The sequence below is a fragment of the Silurus meridionalis genome, chromosome 20, assembly GCF_014805685.1.
Source record: "Silurus meridionalis isolate SWU-2019-XX chromosome 20, ASM1480568v1, whole genome shotgun sequence".
NCBI classification, from domain to species: Eukaryota; Metazoa; Chordata; class Actinopteri; order Siluriformes; family Siluridae; genus Silurus; species Silurus meridionalis.
Genome location: NC_060903.1, coordinates 10,076,643 through 10,096,417, shown reverse-complemented (window position 1 = coordinate 10,096,417; position 19,775 = coordinate 10,076,643). Strand labels below are relative to the sequence as shown.

General features: G+C 39.1%; 1 protein-coding gene across 1 annotated transcript; it reads right to left on the bottom strand.

Moving 5' to 3' along the window:
- Positions 1 to 43: 43 nt before the first annotated feature.
- chrng (cholinergic receptor, nicotinic, gamma) lies at positions 44 to 19,390 on the bottom strand. Its single transcript, XM_046877114.1, has 12 exons — positions 19,324 to 19,390; positions 18,837 to 18,973; positions 18,253 to 18,297; positions 14,283 to 14,404; positions 14,012 to 14,167; positions 8,850 to 8,947; positions 8,352 to 8,552; positions 7,943 to 8,057; positions 7,691 to 7,805; positions 7,366 to 7,603; positions 1,031 to 1,164; positions 44 to 568 (listed from the first exon to the last, which is right to left on the bottom strand). The coding sequence occupies exons 1-12, from the start codon at positions 19,388 to 19,390 to the stop codon at positions 371 to 373; spliced, it is 1,626 nt and encodes a 541-aa protein (XP_046733070.1). The 3' UTR covers positions 44 to 370.
- Between the last annotated feature and the right edge of the window lie 385 nt (positions 19,391 to 19,775).

Sequence of the window (19,775 nt, the reverse complement as noted above, 5' to 3'; positions counted from 1 at the left end):
AACTACACATAATTTTATTCGTTTATTTCTAAATGTGCACATAACACATATCAAATTGTCTATTACTAACATAATGACAGCTATACAGTAGATGAAGCAGATTATTAGTAGGTTAAACTAATAATTAACACTAATCCTAAAAAGTAACTCTTAACCCCAAATTCTAGCAATACTAAAGAAAAGCTTTGTAGCCTAAACAGGGGTTTTGTGGTCTGGTCATGACAGCAAGACAGTAAAAAAAAGCAACAAATCATGAACAAGGATTAATCAAAAAATATTTCAGTACCTATTATTGACTTTAAGAAGCTGAAGTGAGTACTGCTGATGGAGTTTAGCTTCTAATGAACATGTAACTGTAACTGTAAGTGTGTCAATGCTGGCTTGTGATGTTTGTGATAAGTATCTCAGGAAGATATTTTTTGGGGTCTCCAGCAAATGGAAGTGTTGGAGCTTGGTTAAAATGTCCCATGATAAAGATTCCTATGGTGCCCAGTGTAAACAACAAGGCAATGGTGATGAAGCAGAGTCTGTCAATCACTCTGGCAACCAGGAACCACTCCTCATTCTCCTGCAGAGAAAACAAATAAGAGAAATTAAACAATCTATGGTGCAAATGCAAATGTCCCTATCGACAGGACAAACATTTACACTGTCTGTACCAGTGCTCTCTAGAGAATACTTCACTCTATTTAAATCACTGCATTTTCCCCCATCAATTAGTTTTCATTATTTCAACTAAGATTATTGTTCATTAAGCAGTAAGAATGCTATGAATATGATGTAGTTGAATCTATGGAGTTCATAGTGCAATAATTATTGTGTTTTCATTAACTGCATTAAATGCATCAAACACAAGACACAAGATTAGTATAATAAATAAAAGTTTTATGGGTTTTTTTATGAATTGTGTATATACTTAAATGCTATAGTAATGTTTTTTTTTTTTTAAACTATTAAACAGAAATAAAAAAAATATAAAATAATTATTTGTTATATTATAATTTAATTAAAATAATATCAATGTTCTGACTTTTTGAAAGTCTTTGTGCTGTTTGGTTCTCTCAGTGATGTGTTTGCAGGATGCTACACACTGCTGCAAATCTGGTGATGCCATGGCCAGACTCCAAGTCAAATCCTGGATTGTGTCTCCTTCCAGAGTGTTCCCTAGGGGATCATCAGTTAGAAAAATAATTAAATTAAAGCATATAAATAACACATGTAATGTTTAAATGAAAGCATCTATCTATCTATCTATCTATCTATCTATCTATCTATCTATCTATCTATCTATCTATCTATCTATCTATCTATCTATCTATCTATCTATCTATCTATCTATCATCTATGTGTAATAGAGGTGTAACTGTACACCAAATTGCTTGTAATTTTTTAATAATGTGATTTATTATTATAAACATTTGTGATAATCAACATTTGAACAGTTTATATTTTTAAACCAATAAACTTATAAAACACATTAGCTAGCAGCTAAAGTCTCATACGCATGTGGAAAGGCATCCAGACCATCACAGACTACTAACTAACACTGATCTCCACCAACCAGCAGTGCCTTCATACTGGGTACTCAATCATTTTTTTGCTCATTTTGATCAAGGCATAGGACATTTTTCCATAATCGCTGACTCTTCTACTGCTCACAGTCCACTGTCACTCTCAACAACGGAGGTCTATTTAGCATTTAGCAGAGCGGATGCAGCTGGTCTGGGCGGCATACCGGGACGTGTTCTCAGAGCATGAGCTGGACAACTGGCTTAGGTCTTCAATGACATTTTTAACCTGTCACTGGCCTAAGCCACCTGAAGACTACAACCATCATACCAGTGCCTAGGCATTCAGCTGCAGAATGCCTGAATGATTTTTGTCCAGTTGCAGTCACCCCTTTTGTTATGAAGAGCTTTGAGAAACTGGTTCTGAATCACCTCACTGTGGGCCTACCATCTTTACTAGACCCACAACAGTTTGCCTGAACAGGTCGACAGAAGATGTGGTTTCCACAGCTCTTCATTTAGCCCTCACCCACCTGGATAAAAACAACACCTATCAGAATGCTGTACACTTTGAGTTCTTAGGAGTTCACATCTCTAGGATCTGTTCTGGCACCAGAACACTTCAGCTCTGATTAGGAAGGCACAACATTGCCTGCATTCTTGATGATTCTTAAGAAACCTCATATGTCTTCAGGGATTCTAACAAGTTTTTACCACTGCATCATAAGAGCATCCTGACCAACTCAATTACTGTATGATACAGAGGCTCCATTGTGTGTAAACATAAAGTCCTGCAAAAAGGTGGGCAAAACACATCACTGGCACCCAACTACCTACATTTGAACACCTTCACCACAGCAAATGTCTGTGCAGAGGTCACAACGTCATCAAGGACTCCTCACATCCCAGTCATAAACTGTTAAACTTCACCCGGAACATACTCAGCAGGACCAGCAGATTTAGGGCCAGCATTTTTTCATCCAGCATCACACTACTAAACTCTACACTACACCGTTAGAACATTGTATAACTCTGTATAAACACTGTGTATAATTCTGTACAGTTGCACATACAATGCACATATTGCATATTGTAAATGTATTTACCACTCTTTCTTTAGACATATTTTATCTTACACACATCAGCCCTAATATGTTAGTTATATGTATGTGTATCTATATATAGCTTACATACTGTATATCCTGTATTCTGCATCTATATAAAAATTATATACCAGTGACGGGTGGTCAGGGCTGGCAAAGCCTTCTCTGCTGGCCTAAACACTATCAGAAGCACTGACCTACCTTTACAACCTAAATTCTAATGTTTGTTCCATGAAATTGTATTAACTTATTCCCAACATTATTTTATTTATTCACTACATTTTGTACTGCATCTAGTACATGTATGTGGATGTTAGATTTTGTGTCCAATCAGATTTCAGCCTCTGTGTGCTGCCATGTAAATCGAATCTGCCCAGGGCCTTCAAAGTCAATACTGCCGGCCCTTTTACTATAGTCTCCTTAAGAAATAGCTTTGTTTCTTTAACCAATCAGATTTCATATTCGCCTCACAGGGCCAGCTAGCTGGCCCAGAATAGCATCAGCATTTTACTGTCCACTAATTGGTTGGTCAGAGGGAACCTGTTACAGCCAAGTTCGACTGGTAAAACACATCTGTAGACTTTTTTATGCCTATGGAGGAAGAGAAATTGATTTGGTCTCAGACATACTTAAAAAAATATTTTCAAGAATAGCTTGACATCGTGAGGAGATGTCGGCCAACCCCAAAGCTAGCTAGCTTGTCTCAGCCTGGGAAAGGGTTTGTTCAGCACTTCCAGACCAGTGAATATGAGCGGTACCACCGGCTTAAAGCCTCTGAGGATCGGTGCAAATTATGAGTATGCATCTCTGGTGAGTAGGTTGTATTTTATGTACATTTTTAATGTTTTTGTTATTAGACAAATATTGATTCTGAACTGCTCCAGATGATGTTGGTGGCACAGATGCGGTCGTAGTGTAGAGGTTTGGCGTTGTCTTAAATGGGATCCTTGCTTTAGGTAAATGGTATTCACCCTCCATATGCAAAATGCCTCTCTCTCTCTCTCTCTCTCTCTCTCTCTCTCTCTCTCTGTAATGCCACATGTTGTTATATTGCGTTTTTGTATAGTATTGATGGTTTCTATAATTGCGATGTGATAGTGGTGGTATTAAGAGGTGGATTAAGTCAGGTAAGTCCCCACTGAAGGCCCAGGTACCAAATGCATGGCCTGCCACTGTTACATACTGTACATCCTGCCTTCTATTTTACAACTAGCCACCTGGACTACAGAAAAGGGACTTATGCAAAGATGCTGTTTGTGCACTACAGTTCAGCGTTCAACACTATAATTCCCTCCACGCTCACCTCTAAATTGGAGGTCCTGTGTCAATGGATCTCTAACTTTCTGACAGACAGGCCACAAGCCGTACGGGTGGGCAAACACACCTCATCCACCCTCACCCTCAGCACTGGAGCTCACCAAGGTTGTGTTCTTAGCCCCCTGCTGTACTCACTGTACACATATGACTGTGTGGCCACTTCCAACTCCACCACCATCATCACCGACACTGTTGTGGTGGGCCTAATCTCCAACAATGACAAGACGGCCTACCTACAGGAGGTTAAAAAACTGAAGAGATGGTGCCAGGAGAACAATCTTTTTCTAAACGTCAGCAAGACTAAGGAGTTGATAGTGGACTTTAGCACGAAGCAGGAGCGGTTATACCAACTGCTAAACATCAACGGAACCCCAGTGGAGAGAGTGGACAGTTTCCAGTACTTAGGTGTTCACATCACACAGGACCTGTCTTAGTCCTGTCACATCAACACCCTAGTGAAGAAGGCCCGGCAGCGTCTGTACCATCTGAGAAGCTTAAGAGACTTTAAACTTTCCTCTCAGGTGCTAAAGACTTTCTACACCTGCACCACTGAAAGCTTTCTGACGTGTAGCATCACTTCCTAGTTTGGGAACAGCACTATGCAGGACAGGCGAGCCCTCCAGAGGGTGTTGCATTTAGCTGAACGTACCATCCACACCGAGCTCCCTGACCTGCAGGACATCTACAGCAAGCAGTGCCAGACCAGAGCCATCCTTGTATATACACTTTTTTCCACACATATCTTTATATATTTTATATAGTTTATACTTTTTATTTATCTACCTTCTTTTTTTCTTGGATTATTTTTCTACTCATGCCGGACTGTCGTAAAAAGCATTTCACTGCATGTCGTACTGTGTATGTATGTGTATGTGACAAATAAAATTTTATTTAGATTTTTTAAATATGTGTACACATATTTAGTGTACTTGATTTTTCAGCTTTTTGCTATTTTTCCATGCCATAGCCTTATAACCTTCTACTTGTTGTACGTTACAACAGTGTCTACACAATTTTCACTGCAGTAGCCTTTATATTTTTGTACTGTACATATCCATCTATCCACCCATCCATCCATCCATCCATCCATCCATCCATCCATCCATCCATCCATCCATCCATCCATCCATCCATCCATCCATCCATCCATCCATCTATCTATCTATCTATCTATCTATCTATCTATCTATCTATCTATCTACAAGACAACAACCCTAATCATACAGTCCAGACAGCACAGGAGTGGCTTAGGGACAATATTTGTAAATGCCCACAGTGGCCCAGCCACAGCACTGAATTGAACTTTATACATCTCTGGAGAGACCTGACAGTGGCTGTTCCCCAACAGTCCCCATTCAAGCTAACAAATCTTGAGAGGATTTGCAAGATGTGCAAATATTTTTGTGTCATACTCAAAAAAGACTGAGGCTGTAATTGCTGCCAAAGATGCTTTAACTAATTATTGAGTAAAGGGTCTGTATACTTATGTACATGTACATACTTTCTTTCGGCTTCTCCCATCAGGGGTCGCCACAGCGGATCCTCCGCATGTTTGATTTGGCACATGTATTTACGCTGGATGCCCTTCCCAACGCATCCGGATCCCATCCGGGGTTGGGACCGGCACTAAGAGTGGCTGGGGTTGGTTCCCTGACCGGGGATCGAACCCGGGCCGCAGCGGTGAGAGCACCACATGCCAACCACTAGACCACCAGGGGATACTTATGTACATGTAATATTTCTTTTTCTTTATTTACAGATATTTCAAAAATTTGTAATTATGGGGTACTGAGTATAGATTAATAAGAAAATATCAATGTGAACGATTGTAGTATCTGGCTGCAGCATAAAAGTTTAAAAAGTGAATTGTGAATTAAAATCCTAATCCTGTTCTGTGTAAATTAACTTCAATCAGTCTGGTACACACTACTATCCCTACTACTATACATCCAACCCACTAACCTTTTATTTAAGTACATTACTTTGGTGGTAAAAAAATCACACATTTAGAAAAAAAAAAAAACTGGCACCCCTAACAATTCCTCTCAAAAATTTAATTTTTTTTTTTTTTTATATATTTTTCTGTAGTTGCTAAGGTTTGTCAGGGTATCTAGGGACCTTTAATTAGTAATTCATGATTTCCTGTTTCCCTGGGGTATAAATATGATGTGACACAGAGGCCTAATTCTCTTACCCATTTGTCAACATGGCAAAGACAAGAGAACACACCATTCAAGTAAGGCAGATGTGTGTCGACCTTCATAAGTCAGGCAATGGCTACAAGAAAATAGCCACTCGCCTTAACTTGCCGGTATCTACAGTCAGAGGAATCATTAAGAAGTTTAAAACAACTGGAACAGTGACAAACAAGGCTGGAAGAGGTCCCAAGTTTATCTTGCCACAACGCACAGTGAGGAGGATGGTAAGAGAAGTAAAAATTTCCCAAGCTCACCGTCACAGAATTGCATCAAAGAGTGGCATCTTGGGGTCACAGAGTCTCCAAAACAACCATCAGACGCTCTCTACATGCCAACAAGTTGTTTGGGAGGCATGCAAGGAAAAAGCCTTTTCTCACTAACACTCACAAACGTTAACGCCTGGAGTTTGCTAAGCGGTACTGGGACTTCAACTGGGATCGTGTGCTTTGGTCAGATGAGACTAAGATTGAGCTTTTTGGCAACAAACACTCTAAGTGGGTCTGGCGTAAAACAAAAGATGAGTATGCCGAAAAGCACCTCATGCCCACCGTGAAGTATGGTGGAGGATCTGTGATGCTGTGGGCCTGTTTCTCTTCCAAAGGCCCTGGGAACCTTGTTAGGGTGCATGGCATTATGAACGCTTTGAAGTACCAGGATATTTTAAATAAAAACCTGATGGCCTCTGCCAGAAAGCTGAAGATGGGTCGTCATTGGGTCTTTCAGCAGGATAATGATCCAAAACATGTGGCAAAATCTACACAAAATTGGTTCAGCAGTCACAAACTCAAGGTGGCCATCTCAGTCCCCAGACCTCAACCCAATCGAAAACCTGTGGGGCGAGCTAAAGAGAAGAGTGCATAAGAGAGGACCCAGGACACTGGATGATCTAGAAAGATTGTGCAAAGAAGAATGGTCAAAATCCTCTCTGTGTTCTCCAATCTTGTGAAATGTTATAGGAGGAGATTAAGTGCTGTCTTGTTGGCAAAAGGAGGTTGTACAAAGTATTAACATCAGGGGTGCCAATAATTGTGGCACACATGATTTCAAGTTTTTTTTTTTTTTCTAAATGTGTGATTTTTTTACCACCAAAGTAATGTACTTAAATAAAAGGTTGGATTTTTCTCTTTTTTTGCATTTGGGTTCTATGTTGTTTTAAAAAAAAGGAGAATTTTTAGAAGTCCACGACCACATCTTAAACAGGGGTGCCAATAATTGTGGAGGGCACTGTATATGACTCACAGATCTTCTTCAGGGCACTCCTCATGAACCCATCTCTTTCTTTCAGCTTGCTGAACATCAGCTCAGAGCGTGCTGTCTTCAGCATGTACTCATCTGCTTTCACAATTAGTCCTAATGAGCTGGCTCTTCTCAAAGGGACAGAAGATTGGTTCATTATGCCATCTGCACTCAGTCCACTTTGCGGTGTCCAGCGTTGCATCCTCATCCTCAACACCCGAGGAAAAATGTTTAACAGTACCTGTGGATTGTCATAAACAGTATACATTTTACAAAGCTTTATGCTCACAAACATATTAAGTATTCATGTTTGCAAACTGTTTTTTACCTGCCTGACTTTATTGGATAGTGGGTGTGTGTTCGGAGTTCTCAGAGATACATTCAAAACCACTACACAGTTCATCACTGTGACTGCATTCACAGACATCACAAACATCAAATACCTGATAAAACAAGGAGGAATTTAGCAACAAAAAAACCCAAACATTTAATTTCCTTAACAACAGATATATATTCCATGGAACTGGTTTGATTTAATGAACTGAAATTTTCAGTGCTGTATCTTATAAAAAACACTTACTTGCCAATCAGTGGAACAGCCTGGGATGTTTCTGGAATTTTCTTTGCAATAAGGAAGAGGAAGACGGTTTGCGCAAGTAGGATAATGATTGACATGGTACATTTCTGTCCTCCAGCTAATTAACACTCACACACACACACACACACACAAACACACACACACACACACACACACACACACACACACACACTACAGTCATGATCAAATATTAAAAATATCTATTATTGTAATAGATAAACAATTTATTTTTGAATAGAAAAGAAAGCTCACACTAGTCAGACTGACTTTTGCTTTATAGCTGTCAGTTTAGCTTTATTATTTAGTTTAGCTTAGAACAAATAAATGAAATAAATCAGATATAAATTCTTGAATTATTTTACTTTTATAAAACAATGATAGAAAAAAAAACCTTTGGCTGGCAGGAAGTAGACCAAAAGTCCAAGAGAAGAGAAAAGCACACAGGGCAAAATGATGTTGATGACGTAGAAAAGTGGCTTCCTCTGGATGATAAGGAAAAAAATGATCTCCTGGTAGTTCAGCTCATCTCGGCTGTACTTCTCGTTTACCACCTTTTTAGCTGGCCGATGCTTAATTACCCATTCTCCATTCTCTAGCCAATCAGTGTGCATAGAATATTACTGAATCAAGTCAAAGATGCAGCATTATAAACAGTATATATATATATATATATTGTGATATTTACTCTGATACTGGATACAAATCTTTTATCTACATTGGGCAGGTAACTTTTAACTAATTTGCAATATGTTTGATTATATTCTGTCTCAATTTTAGGTCACATTGGTGATCTAAAAGTGCTTTAAAATCTGAAGCAAAGTGGCAGTAAAAATACTATTGATTGTGTGACCTAATGTATTATAGAAGAACACCTGTGAATGTAGTATACCTGTGAAGGCTTCAGGGTCGATCTCAATCCATTCCACTATAGTGTTTCCTTCATTTGTCAGTTTCAGCTCAATCTCATTAGCACTATACGTCTGAGACCTACAACCCATTCAATGCAAAGAGTCAAGGTAGCACTATTAATCACACATTCACTCAGTACATTCTGTGTTGCAATGTCTTTACTCTTAAAGTTACTGCTTTTATTTCATATTAAAAAGTTCACAGTAGAGCCAGGCTTCATTAATCTCTAACAATCCAGATTGAGAGTGACAGACAAAAAATACTAAATGGACTATTGTCTATATATCTAACACTCTTTTTTAAAAGAAAATGTTACATTTGAATATAAATTAACATTTATAATAAGTAGAGCTACTAGTTTATTCAACATTTCCCCTAATCAATATTTGCTGGTTGTTTCAATAGATAATCTATTATTGTTATTTATTCTGAATAACAACACCCTCTAAAAGGTCTGGGCTTGATTATTGTCAGCTGTCAATATATAGGCCAATATCAAACCTTCCATTTAATGGTTGTAGCTCAGCGGCAGCATACTTACATATGAAACACATAAAATAAATAAGTAATGATTTAGTACAGGTTAAAGTAGTAAAGGAACTACTACTACTTTACAAGTGGTTTGTGTCACCTTGCTTGTGTTGCTTGATCTCAGTGAAACTTTTGATGTCAGCTTTTAATTTTTTTATATTTTTTTGTCATAACTGATTTTAGACAGATTAATTTTAAGAAGAAGATAAAGTTACAGGAATGGTATGTATGTAAATGTCAATGATGACTTCTCTATGCCTACAGTTTGGTGTTCTAAAGAGCTATTCTAGGCCCACTGATTGTTTTCATACAGTATATAAGCGACAGACAACATGTGTAATAAACATTACAACATGTTCAATGAGGAACGTGTAAAAGACATTAGACATACAGTACAGTATGATGAGTCAGATAGACAGGGCTTTGAGTTACATCATGTATAGCAGTAAAAGTCCCTTGAGTGGTGATCGGTGATCTAACACATTGTGTACATTAAATCATTGGGATAGCCTTTTTAAATCTTCCTAATATTGTTGAGCTGAGAAATTTGATGTTACATTATATAGTAAAAAAATAATGCATTTTTTACCCTAATTATATACAGTGGAACCCGGTTATGTCGATGTCCTAGGGGGTTGCCAAAAAGCATCGAGATAACCGATGATCGAGATAAACGAAAATCAATATGGCGGCAATATATTACTATTATTATTATAGTACAAAATTTCTTTATGTACCTGATGTGCGTTAATAAATTAGAATGTGCATGCACACTTTTGATGAAGGCATGCTATAAAAATGTACATACAGTACATGTTTGTTAACTGTCAGGAATCCACCTGCCACGCCCCCTTCGGCGCACCCTTCGGCGTGTCAGGTGCTTTCTCGGCCACTTTCTCTGAAGCTCCCGGCTTCAATCACGCACATATGGTGCTCATTTAGCATCATCACCAGCTCCTATTTAAACTTCCACACTCTCACCGTCCGTTATTGTTGGTATATGTTGGTTCACGGCGGTCGTTGTTATCGCTCATGTGTATCCCGGTACCTGCCTTCCCACCGGCACTCTCTCACGGCTGCGCTTCTCTTCCCAAAGCGCATCGCGGATTCCCCCCGATCCTGCCGGTGTTCATTCTATGCTTTTGCTGCTCATCCCACGTTCCACGCCGCCAAGCGTGGCTTTCGCCTCCCGTTCATCGCATAACATTTAACAACAAAAGGCATATGTGCACTAACTAACAGCAGAGATTCACCAGTATACAATACAACACCTGTAGCATCTGTAAGACTTGATTTTTCCGCCACTTTCGCGAGTTCTTCTGCGGCTGCAAAGTGCCGATCGACATAACCGACGTTAAATGGCAAATTTCGACATAACCGATAAAAAATGCTAAGACAAAGCGAGAATTTGGCAGTTCCATTTCAAAAACGTCGACTTAATAGGGTTGTCGAGTTAACCGAGGTCGAGTTAAGTGGGTTCCACTGTATATATATATATATATATATATATATATATATATATATATATATATATATATATATATATATATATATACATATACAGTGAGGAAAATAAGTATTTGAACACCCTGCTATTTTGCAAGTTCTCCCACTTAGAAATCATGGAGGGTCTGAAATTGTCATCGTAGGTGCATGTCCACTGTGAGAGACATAATCGGAAAAAAAAAATCCAGAAATCACAATATATGATTTTTAAACTATTTATTTGTATGATACAGCTGCAAATAAGTATTTGAACACCTGTCTATCAGCTAGAATTCTGACCCTCAAAGACCTGTTAGTCTGCCTTTAAAATGTCCACCTCCACTACATTTATTATCCTAAATTAGATGCACCTGTTTGAGGTCGTTAGCTGCATAAAGACACCTGTCCACCCCATACAATCAGTAAGAATCCAACTACTAACATGGCCAAGACCAAAGAGCTGTCCAAAGACACTAGAGACAAAATTGTACACCTCCACAAGGCTGGAAAGGGCTACGGGAAATTGCCAAGCAGCTTGGTGAAAAAGGTCCACTGTTGGAGCAATCATTAGAAAATGAAAGAAGCTAAACATGACTGTCAATCTCCTCGGACTGGGGCTCCATGCAAGATCTCACCTCGTGGGGTCTCAATGATCCTAAGGAAGGTGAGAAATCAGCCCAGAACTACACGGGAGGAGCTGGTCAATGACCTGAAAAGAGCTGGGACCACCGCTTCCAAGGTTACTGTTGGTAATACACTAAGACGTCATGGTTTGAAATCATGCATGGCACGGAAGGTTCCCCTGCTTAAACCAGCACATGTCCAGGCACGTCTTAAGTTTGCCAATGACCATTTGGATGATCCAGAGAAGTCATGGGAGAAAGTCATGTGGTCAGCTGAGACCAAAATACAACTTTTGGGTCATAATTCCACTAAACGTGTTTGGAGGAAGAAGAATGATGAGTACCATCCCAAGAACACAATCCCTACTGTGAAGCATGGGGTGGTAGCATCATGCTTTGGGGTGTTTTTCTGCACATGGGACAGGGCGACTGCACTGTATTAAGGAGAGGATGACCGGGGCCATGTATTGCAAGATTTTGGGGAAGAACCTCCTTCCCTCAGGTAGATTATTGAAGATGGGTCAAGGCTGGGTCTTCCAACATGACAATGACCCGAAGCACACAGCCAGGATAACCAAGGAGTGGCTCTGTAAGAAGCATATCAAGGTTCTGGTGTGGCCTAGCCAGTCTCCAGACCTAAACCCAATAGAGAATCTTTGGAGGAAGCTCAAACTCCGTGTTTCTCAGCGACAGGCCAGAAACCTGACTGATCTAGAGAAGATCTGTGTGGAGGAGTGGGCCAAAATCCCTCCTGCAGTGTGTGCAAACCTGGTGAAAAACTACAGGAAATGTTTGACCTCTGTAATTGCAAACAAATGCTACTGTACCAAATATTAACATTGACTTTCTCAGGTGTTCAAATACTTTTTTGCAGCTGTATCATACAAATAAATAGTTAAAAAATAATACATTGTGATTTCTGGATTTTTTTTTTTTAGATTATGTCTCTCACAGTGGACATGCACCTACGATGACAATTTCAGACCACCCCATGATTTCTAAGTGAGAGAACTTGCAAAATAGCAGGGTGTTCAAATACTTATTTTCCTCACTGTATATGTATATACATATACAGTGGAACCTGGTTATGTCGATGTCCTAGGGGGTCGCCAAAAAGCATTGAGGTAACCGATGATCGAGATAAACGAAAATCAAAATGGCGGCAATAAATTAACGTGCTTGAAATTTCTTTATGTACATAAACTTTCTTTCGGCTTCTCCCGTTAGGGGTCGCCACAGCGGATCCTCCGCACGTTTTTGATTTGGCACATGTTTTTACACTGGATGCCCTTCCTAACGCAACCCTCCCCAATTTATCCGGGCTTGGGACCGGCACTGAGAGTGGCTGGGGATGGTTCCCTGACCGGGAATCGAACCCGGGTCGCAGCGGTGAGAGCGCTGCATCTTAACCACTAGACCACCAGGGGACCTAAAACTTTCTTTCGGCTTCTCCCGTTAGGGGTTGCCACAGCAGATCCTCCGCACGTTTGATTTGGCACATGTTTTACGCTGGATGCCCTTCCTAACGCAACCCTCCCCAATTTATCCGGGCTTGGGACCAGCACTGAAGGTGGCTGGGGATGGTTCCCTGACTGGGGATTGAACCCGGGTCCTCACAGTGAGAGCGCTGCATCTTAACCACTAGACCACCAGGGGACCCAAATTTCTTTATGTACATGATGTGCGTTAATAAATGAGAATGTGCATGCACGTGTTTTTAAAGGGGTTTTTTACACAACAGCGTTGCCGCGATTTGTTTGATGAAGGCATGCTATAAAAATACATACAGTACATGTTTATCTGTCAGGAATCCACCTGCCACGCCCCCTTCGGCTCCCTTCAGCGTGTCAGGTGCTTTCTCGGCCGCTTTCTCTGAAGCTCCCGGCTTCAATCGCGCACATATGGTGCTCGTTTATCATCATCACCAGCTCCTATTTAAACTTACACACTCTCACTGTCCGTTATTGTTGGTATATGTTGGTTCACGGCGGTCGTTGTTATCGTTCATGTGTATCCCGATACGTGCCTTCCCACCGGCACTCTCTCAACGGCTGCGCTTTTCTTCCCAAAGCGCATCGCGGATTATTAGGGTTCGGCGAGATAAAAAAAAGTCGACATAACCGATAAAAAATGCTTAGAAAAAGCGAGAATTTGGCGGTTCCACTTCAAAAACGTCGACTTAATAGGGTTGTCGAGTTAACCGAGGTCGAGATAACCGGGTTCCACTGTATATAAAACCTTACTAATCATCTATAAAGCACTGAATATAATGGCTAAATTAGCAGGCAGAACTATATTTATCTAGCAAATATGCATATGCTAGTTTTGTGTGGTTGTTATGTTTGGGAAATTTGTACAGGGGTTTCCTTTATTCTTACATGTTCACTTAGATCCCAATTGTAAAATTCTAAAGCAAATTTCGAAAGTTGGCTTTAAAGAAAGATTGTTCGCTAATTAATGTCTATGTGAAAAATTTAGGCTGTTGTATATTAATTCACTCCACCTGAAAACCATGGTGCAGTTTTGCCAGTCAAAGGGGAAGTAGTTGACTTTGATTGCACAGGAGCTGCGGTAGATTGCAGGGGGAAGCCAATACACCATACCATATGGGTCTATCAAAGCATTCGTGTAGAGTGTGATCTCAAAGTTCCCATCAACACTAAAATACACACAAAATACAAAAAGGGGTTATGCTTCATTATTACTATTAATATTACTATTATTATTATTATTATTATTATTATTGTTGTTGTCATTGTTGTTGTGTGACTCACTTGTTTTCCAATATAATATCTGGTAGCCAGATGGTTTTGGAGGGAATCCGTGTGCCTGTAATATTTTCATATGCTTCAAACCCTGGCCTGTCAGCCCACCTGAGTCTATAGTCATACCACTGCTACAGGGAGGAACAGATTGAGAGACAAAGAAAAGGGGGCTTAAAATAAAGACACAGAACAAGGGAAGAAATAAGAGGCACCTTATTAGAAAAAAAAGTTTAAACAGTACTGTGCAAAAGTTTAAGGCAGGTGTGGAAAAAATGCTGTAAAGTAAGAATGCATTCAAAAGTATAATTGTTATATGATTTCTCCTATATATAGATTAGTGCTCTGTTCTGGCCAAACTATCACTTCCAGGACTTCTTGTTCTCTATGGTCAAAGATGATATTGATATTGGCTGTTGCTCAGGCCTCCCCGATGGTATTGCATGATGGATTGGTATCTGCCTGGATTTCGTAGCATTGAGAACACTACATCTTGACTAAATCTCAAATTCCAGTTGCAGAAATGCAGCCCCAAACTTGGACCTCCACCATGCTTCACTGTTGCCTGCAGACACTTGTTTCTAATCCCTCACCCAGTTTTAAGGCATCTATACAGCTGTTTCTTTTTTTCTAACCTGTAGTTATTTTGGTTTATATTTTGGTTTTGTGCTTGAAATTGATGTAGAGACCTGCACGATTTTTCAGTCACGCTTCCACTGCCCCCGCAAAGTTCTGTCCTGCTCCCGCAAAAATATATATTTTCCTATGTTTCTTTGCCGGAAAGTGTCGCAAATGAGTTATAAATTATATAAACTGCCAGAAAAAAAGTCAGAATTGTGAGATTTCTCGCAAGGAATGGTATTTATTATTTGCCATGATAATCCTTTACAATTTGCGTGAGTTTATGTCTCATAATTCTGACTTTTTTTCTTGCAATTGCAAGCGTGTATCTTGCAATTCTGACTTTATATCTCACAATTCACTGTGCTCTAGTAGTCTAATGTGCATGAACCATGTGCAATTGTTTTATTTTATTTTAGTTGTTATTGTTGCTTTTGTGCAATAGATACATAACAGTTTATTTGTTTTTAGTAATTTATCATTTTTTTATATACCGTATTTTTCGGACTATAAGCCGCTACTTTTTTCCCACGTTTTGAACCCCGCGGCTTAAACAATGAAGCGGCTAATTTATGAATTTTTCCTGGGTTTTTACCGGTTTCACAAACTTCAAGCCAATAAACTGAACCCCATAACATTAGACCAATGAAATTTCCAAACGGAAATGAAAAAACGCACCTCACCTGTGTGATAAACTCCCCAGAGAAATACAGTGGTACCTTGACCTACGAGTTTAATTCGTTCCGTGGACGAGCTCGTATCTCAATTTGCTCGCACATCAAATCAGTTTTCCATATTGAAAATACTTAAAATGGCATTAATCCGTTCCAACCCTCGAAATGACCCCCCGTTTTTATGTTTCATGTTATTAAATTGGAAAATACATTTCTAAATAACAAATCTTGTATAAAAACATAATAGAAAGTGTATGTAAGGATATAATAAATCGCCATCTAGCAGCAGCGTCTTGAGCTCGTACCTCAATTTTTTGCTCGCATAACAAAGCAAAAAAATCAACCGAGTGACCGCTCGTACCTCGGAAAACTCGTACATTAATTCACTCGTAGGTCAAGGTACCAATGTAGTTGTGAAAGGAAGGAGGAAGAAAGTGAATAATGACTTTCTTAGTTGGCTACTGTTGAGAAGGGAGAACTTGGTAACTCCAGTTCATCATGTAAGCACAGACAGGTTTCCAAAACTCGTGCTTTTTTTTTCTTTGCAACAGCGTTATGGGTTAGTCAAAGAAACTTAGAAATGAGCTTCAGAAAATAAAAAGGAGATAATGCTCGGTCTCCACACTGAAAGTATGTAGTGCCGGTCTTTTCCCAAAATACCGCTATGCTCCTAATAGAAGCGCAACATATTTCACCCGTTACACCGTGTGTAACGTGTCTTTCGTTAAAGCCTGTGTAGAGTACATTAGTGTAGACACCTGCGGCCTGTAGACAGGTGAGGCTTATTTATGTTAAAAATAAAAATATTTGTCAAATTCAGTGGGTGTGGCTTATATAAGGGTGCGCTTTATAGTCCGGAAATTACGGTATTTGAAAGCTTTCCAGGAGTCCTGTGAATGATTTTATTCTCCCTCAAACCGCACACACATAAGTATTTTACTGCCCGAATCCGCATTCACTATTATATCTTGCCCCATGCCGCACTCATTGGCAATCTGTCCCGCGGGAGTGCAGGTCATACCTCACTGTCTGTCTCTTGCAAAAATACAAATATATATATTTTTATAGATATTCTGCTCATTGCTAGCATCTCATTTTCATTAGAATGACATTGGACATAGTATGTCGTAATCTGATGTAAAACTTCTGGACTTTACAAACTGCTACCTCCCCCTACTCACTTTGAACAGGCAAACTCTCCCAAACCAGTAGCCTATTTTAGGCAGAAATAAGTGTAACTTTAACCACTTAATGTGTTTCAGTGTATCTGTAACAATGCTATACAGTGCATCCGGAAAGTATTTACAGCGCTTCACTTTTTCCACATTTCCACGTTACAGCCTTATTCCAAAATGGATTCAATTTATCATTTTTCTTAACATTCTGCAAACAACACCCTATAATAGCAATGTGAAAGAAGTTTTTAAAATCTTTGCAAATTTATTAAAAGACAAAATCACATGCAAGTAAGTATTCACAGCCTTTGTTCAATACTTTGTTAAAGCACCTTTGGCACCGATTACAGCTTAAAGTCTTTTTGAGTATGATGCTACAAATTTGGCCGACCTATTTTTGGGCAGTTTCTTCTTTGCAGTACCTCTCAAGGATGAATCATAGTCCAAGTCTGAGGTACAGAGCGCTCTGGAGCAGGTTTTTATCTAGGATATCTCTGTACATTGCTGCATTCATCTTTCCCTTGATTCTCACTAGTCTCCCAGTTTCTGCTGCTGAAAAACATCCCCATAGTATGATGCAGCCACCACCATGCTTCACTGTAGGGATGGTATTGGCCAGGTAATGAGCGGTGTCTGGTTTCCTCCAGACATGATGCTTGGTATTCAGGCCAAACAGTTGAATCTTTGTTTCATTAAGTTCAGAGAATTTAGTTTCTCATGGTTTAAGAGTCCTTCATGTGCCTTTTGGCAAACTCCACATAGGCTGTCAAGTGCCTTTTACTGAGGAGTAGATTCTGTCTGACCAGTCTACCATACAGGGCTGATTGGTGGAGGGCTGCAGAGATGTTTTTTCTTCTGGAAGGTTCTCCTCTCTTTACAGAGCTCTTTCAGAGTTACCACCGGTTTCTTGGTCACTTCACTGACTAGGGCCCTTCTCCCTCAGTTTGGCTGGGTGGCCCACTCTAGGAAGAGTACTGATGGTTCCAAATTTTTTCAATTTACAGATGATGGAGACAACTGTGTTTATTGGTACCTTCAATGCTTAATACAATTATTCTGTGTACTTCCCCAGATCTGTGCCTTGATACATTCCTGTGTCTGAGGTCTACAGACAATTCCTTAGACTTCATGGCTTGCTTTGTGCTCTTATGTGTACTGTGAACTGTGGGACCTTATATAGACAAGTGTGTGCCTTTCCAAATCATGTCTAATCAACTGAATTTACCACAGGTGGACTACAATCAAGTTGTAGAAACATCTGAAGGATGATCAGTGGAAACAGGATTCCCCTGATTTATTTTATTTTATGTTTTTTTGGTAATAAACGTGTAAAGATTTCAAACAAACCTTTTATACGTTGTCATTATGGAGTATTGTTTGTAGAGTTTCAAGGAAAATAATTAATTTTTTTTCATTTTGAAATAAGACTGTAACATAGCAAAATGTGGAAAATAGGCTGTGAATAGTTTCTAGATGCACTGTATGTAATTTCAGTTTGTTTTTAGCACTTACCATCTCTACCCAAACGCATGTGGTCAGTGTCTCTTCTTTTTCATTCTATGGGAACAAATAAGAAAATATAAATGATAATAGGCTCATAAAACAAGACACACATATGCACAGCCTTCAAAATAATTTTTGAAGGCACCCTTAATGAAAATTAGTACAATTAAATATATAAAATGAATTGCATTATCTGGAGACAATAAAAGCAGAAGATTTATTTAAATATCTAAAATATCTTGCATAACATGTTTTACACTATTTGTACATTTCTTTGAATTTATTTGAAATATATGGGTATTAATAATTTTGAAAAGAAGAAAATGTGATGATTTTAAAAGTGTTCACATTTTTAACCAGTTTATTAAATTAATGAATTTGTTAAATTTATGAAAATGTAAGCTATCCAATTAAAATGTTAATTTTATACAATCATTTCTGCTTATTTGTATGAAGGGTGTCATTAATTCTGGAGATCTCTCTCTCTCTCTCTCTCTCTCTCTCTCTCTCTCTCTCTCTTTCTCTCTCTCTCTCTCTCACACACACACACACACACACACACACACACACACACACACTCTATTGGTCTTCACCAGAGAGATTAGGTTGGTCAGGGTCATCTTGAGTTTGACCTCTGTTATGTCTCTATTGTTCTCCATTGGTCTGATGTTCTTGTTGTAACTTCTCATTAGATCTCCGTGCAGATCTCCCTCAAGGTTACACACTATACCTACATAAAACCAACACCCACACCCACACCCACACACACACACATACACACACACACACAATAATTGTTATTTCGTACACTACAATAGTGATGAGTATTATTATTACTAGGAGTAAGCTTTACAAAACCATGTCTAACAAATTAAAAAATAAAATCACTACATTTGCACACAAAATAGATGTATTGCATTTTGTTTATAATTCATGCTTTGAAATATACAGCATTTGTGTATATTTTACACAGTAGGAGGAAAGTCGCAGATATTTATTTTTGTCAAAGAGAACAGCTCTAATGAATTTAATAAACCATATATAAAAAAGAAAAAACATGTGTATATGTGAATGGCTTACCTGATGTGAATAGGCTCAAAAGTGTCCATGTCCATACACACAGAGCTGGGACAGAAAGCTTAGTCATGACTGTGCAGTGACAATGAGCATTTGCGTCTGTCTCTCTATACAGAATTTTTTTTTTTTGCAGGGTAATAGGTGTGGTTTTTGTCTTGGTGTTATTTTCAGAACAACTACTATTATTAATCCTCACCACTAATGATCCCTGCATAGTCAGCTGTCACACACACACACACACACACACACACACATACACACACACACACACACACACACACACACACATTGCCACATTGGGGCTAAGCAATGACAAGTAGAAATGTACTGTATTTCGATAACACGTTCTTTCCTGTCCCTGCCTCTCTTTACTGTAAAACACTGAGGTTGAATTACACTGAGCCCCACAGCTATGGTTACAGATAACTTGATGAAAGTGGAGGTGTAGAAAGATG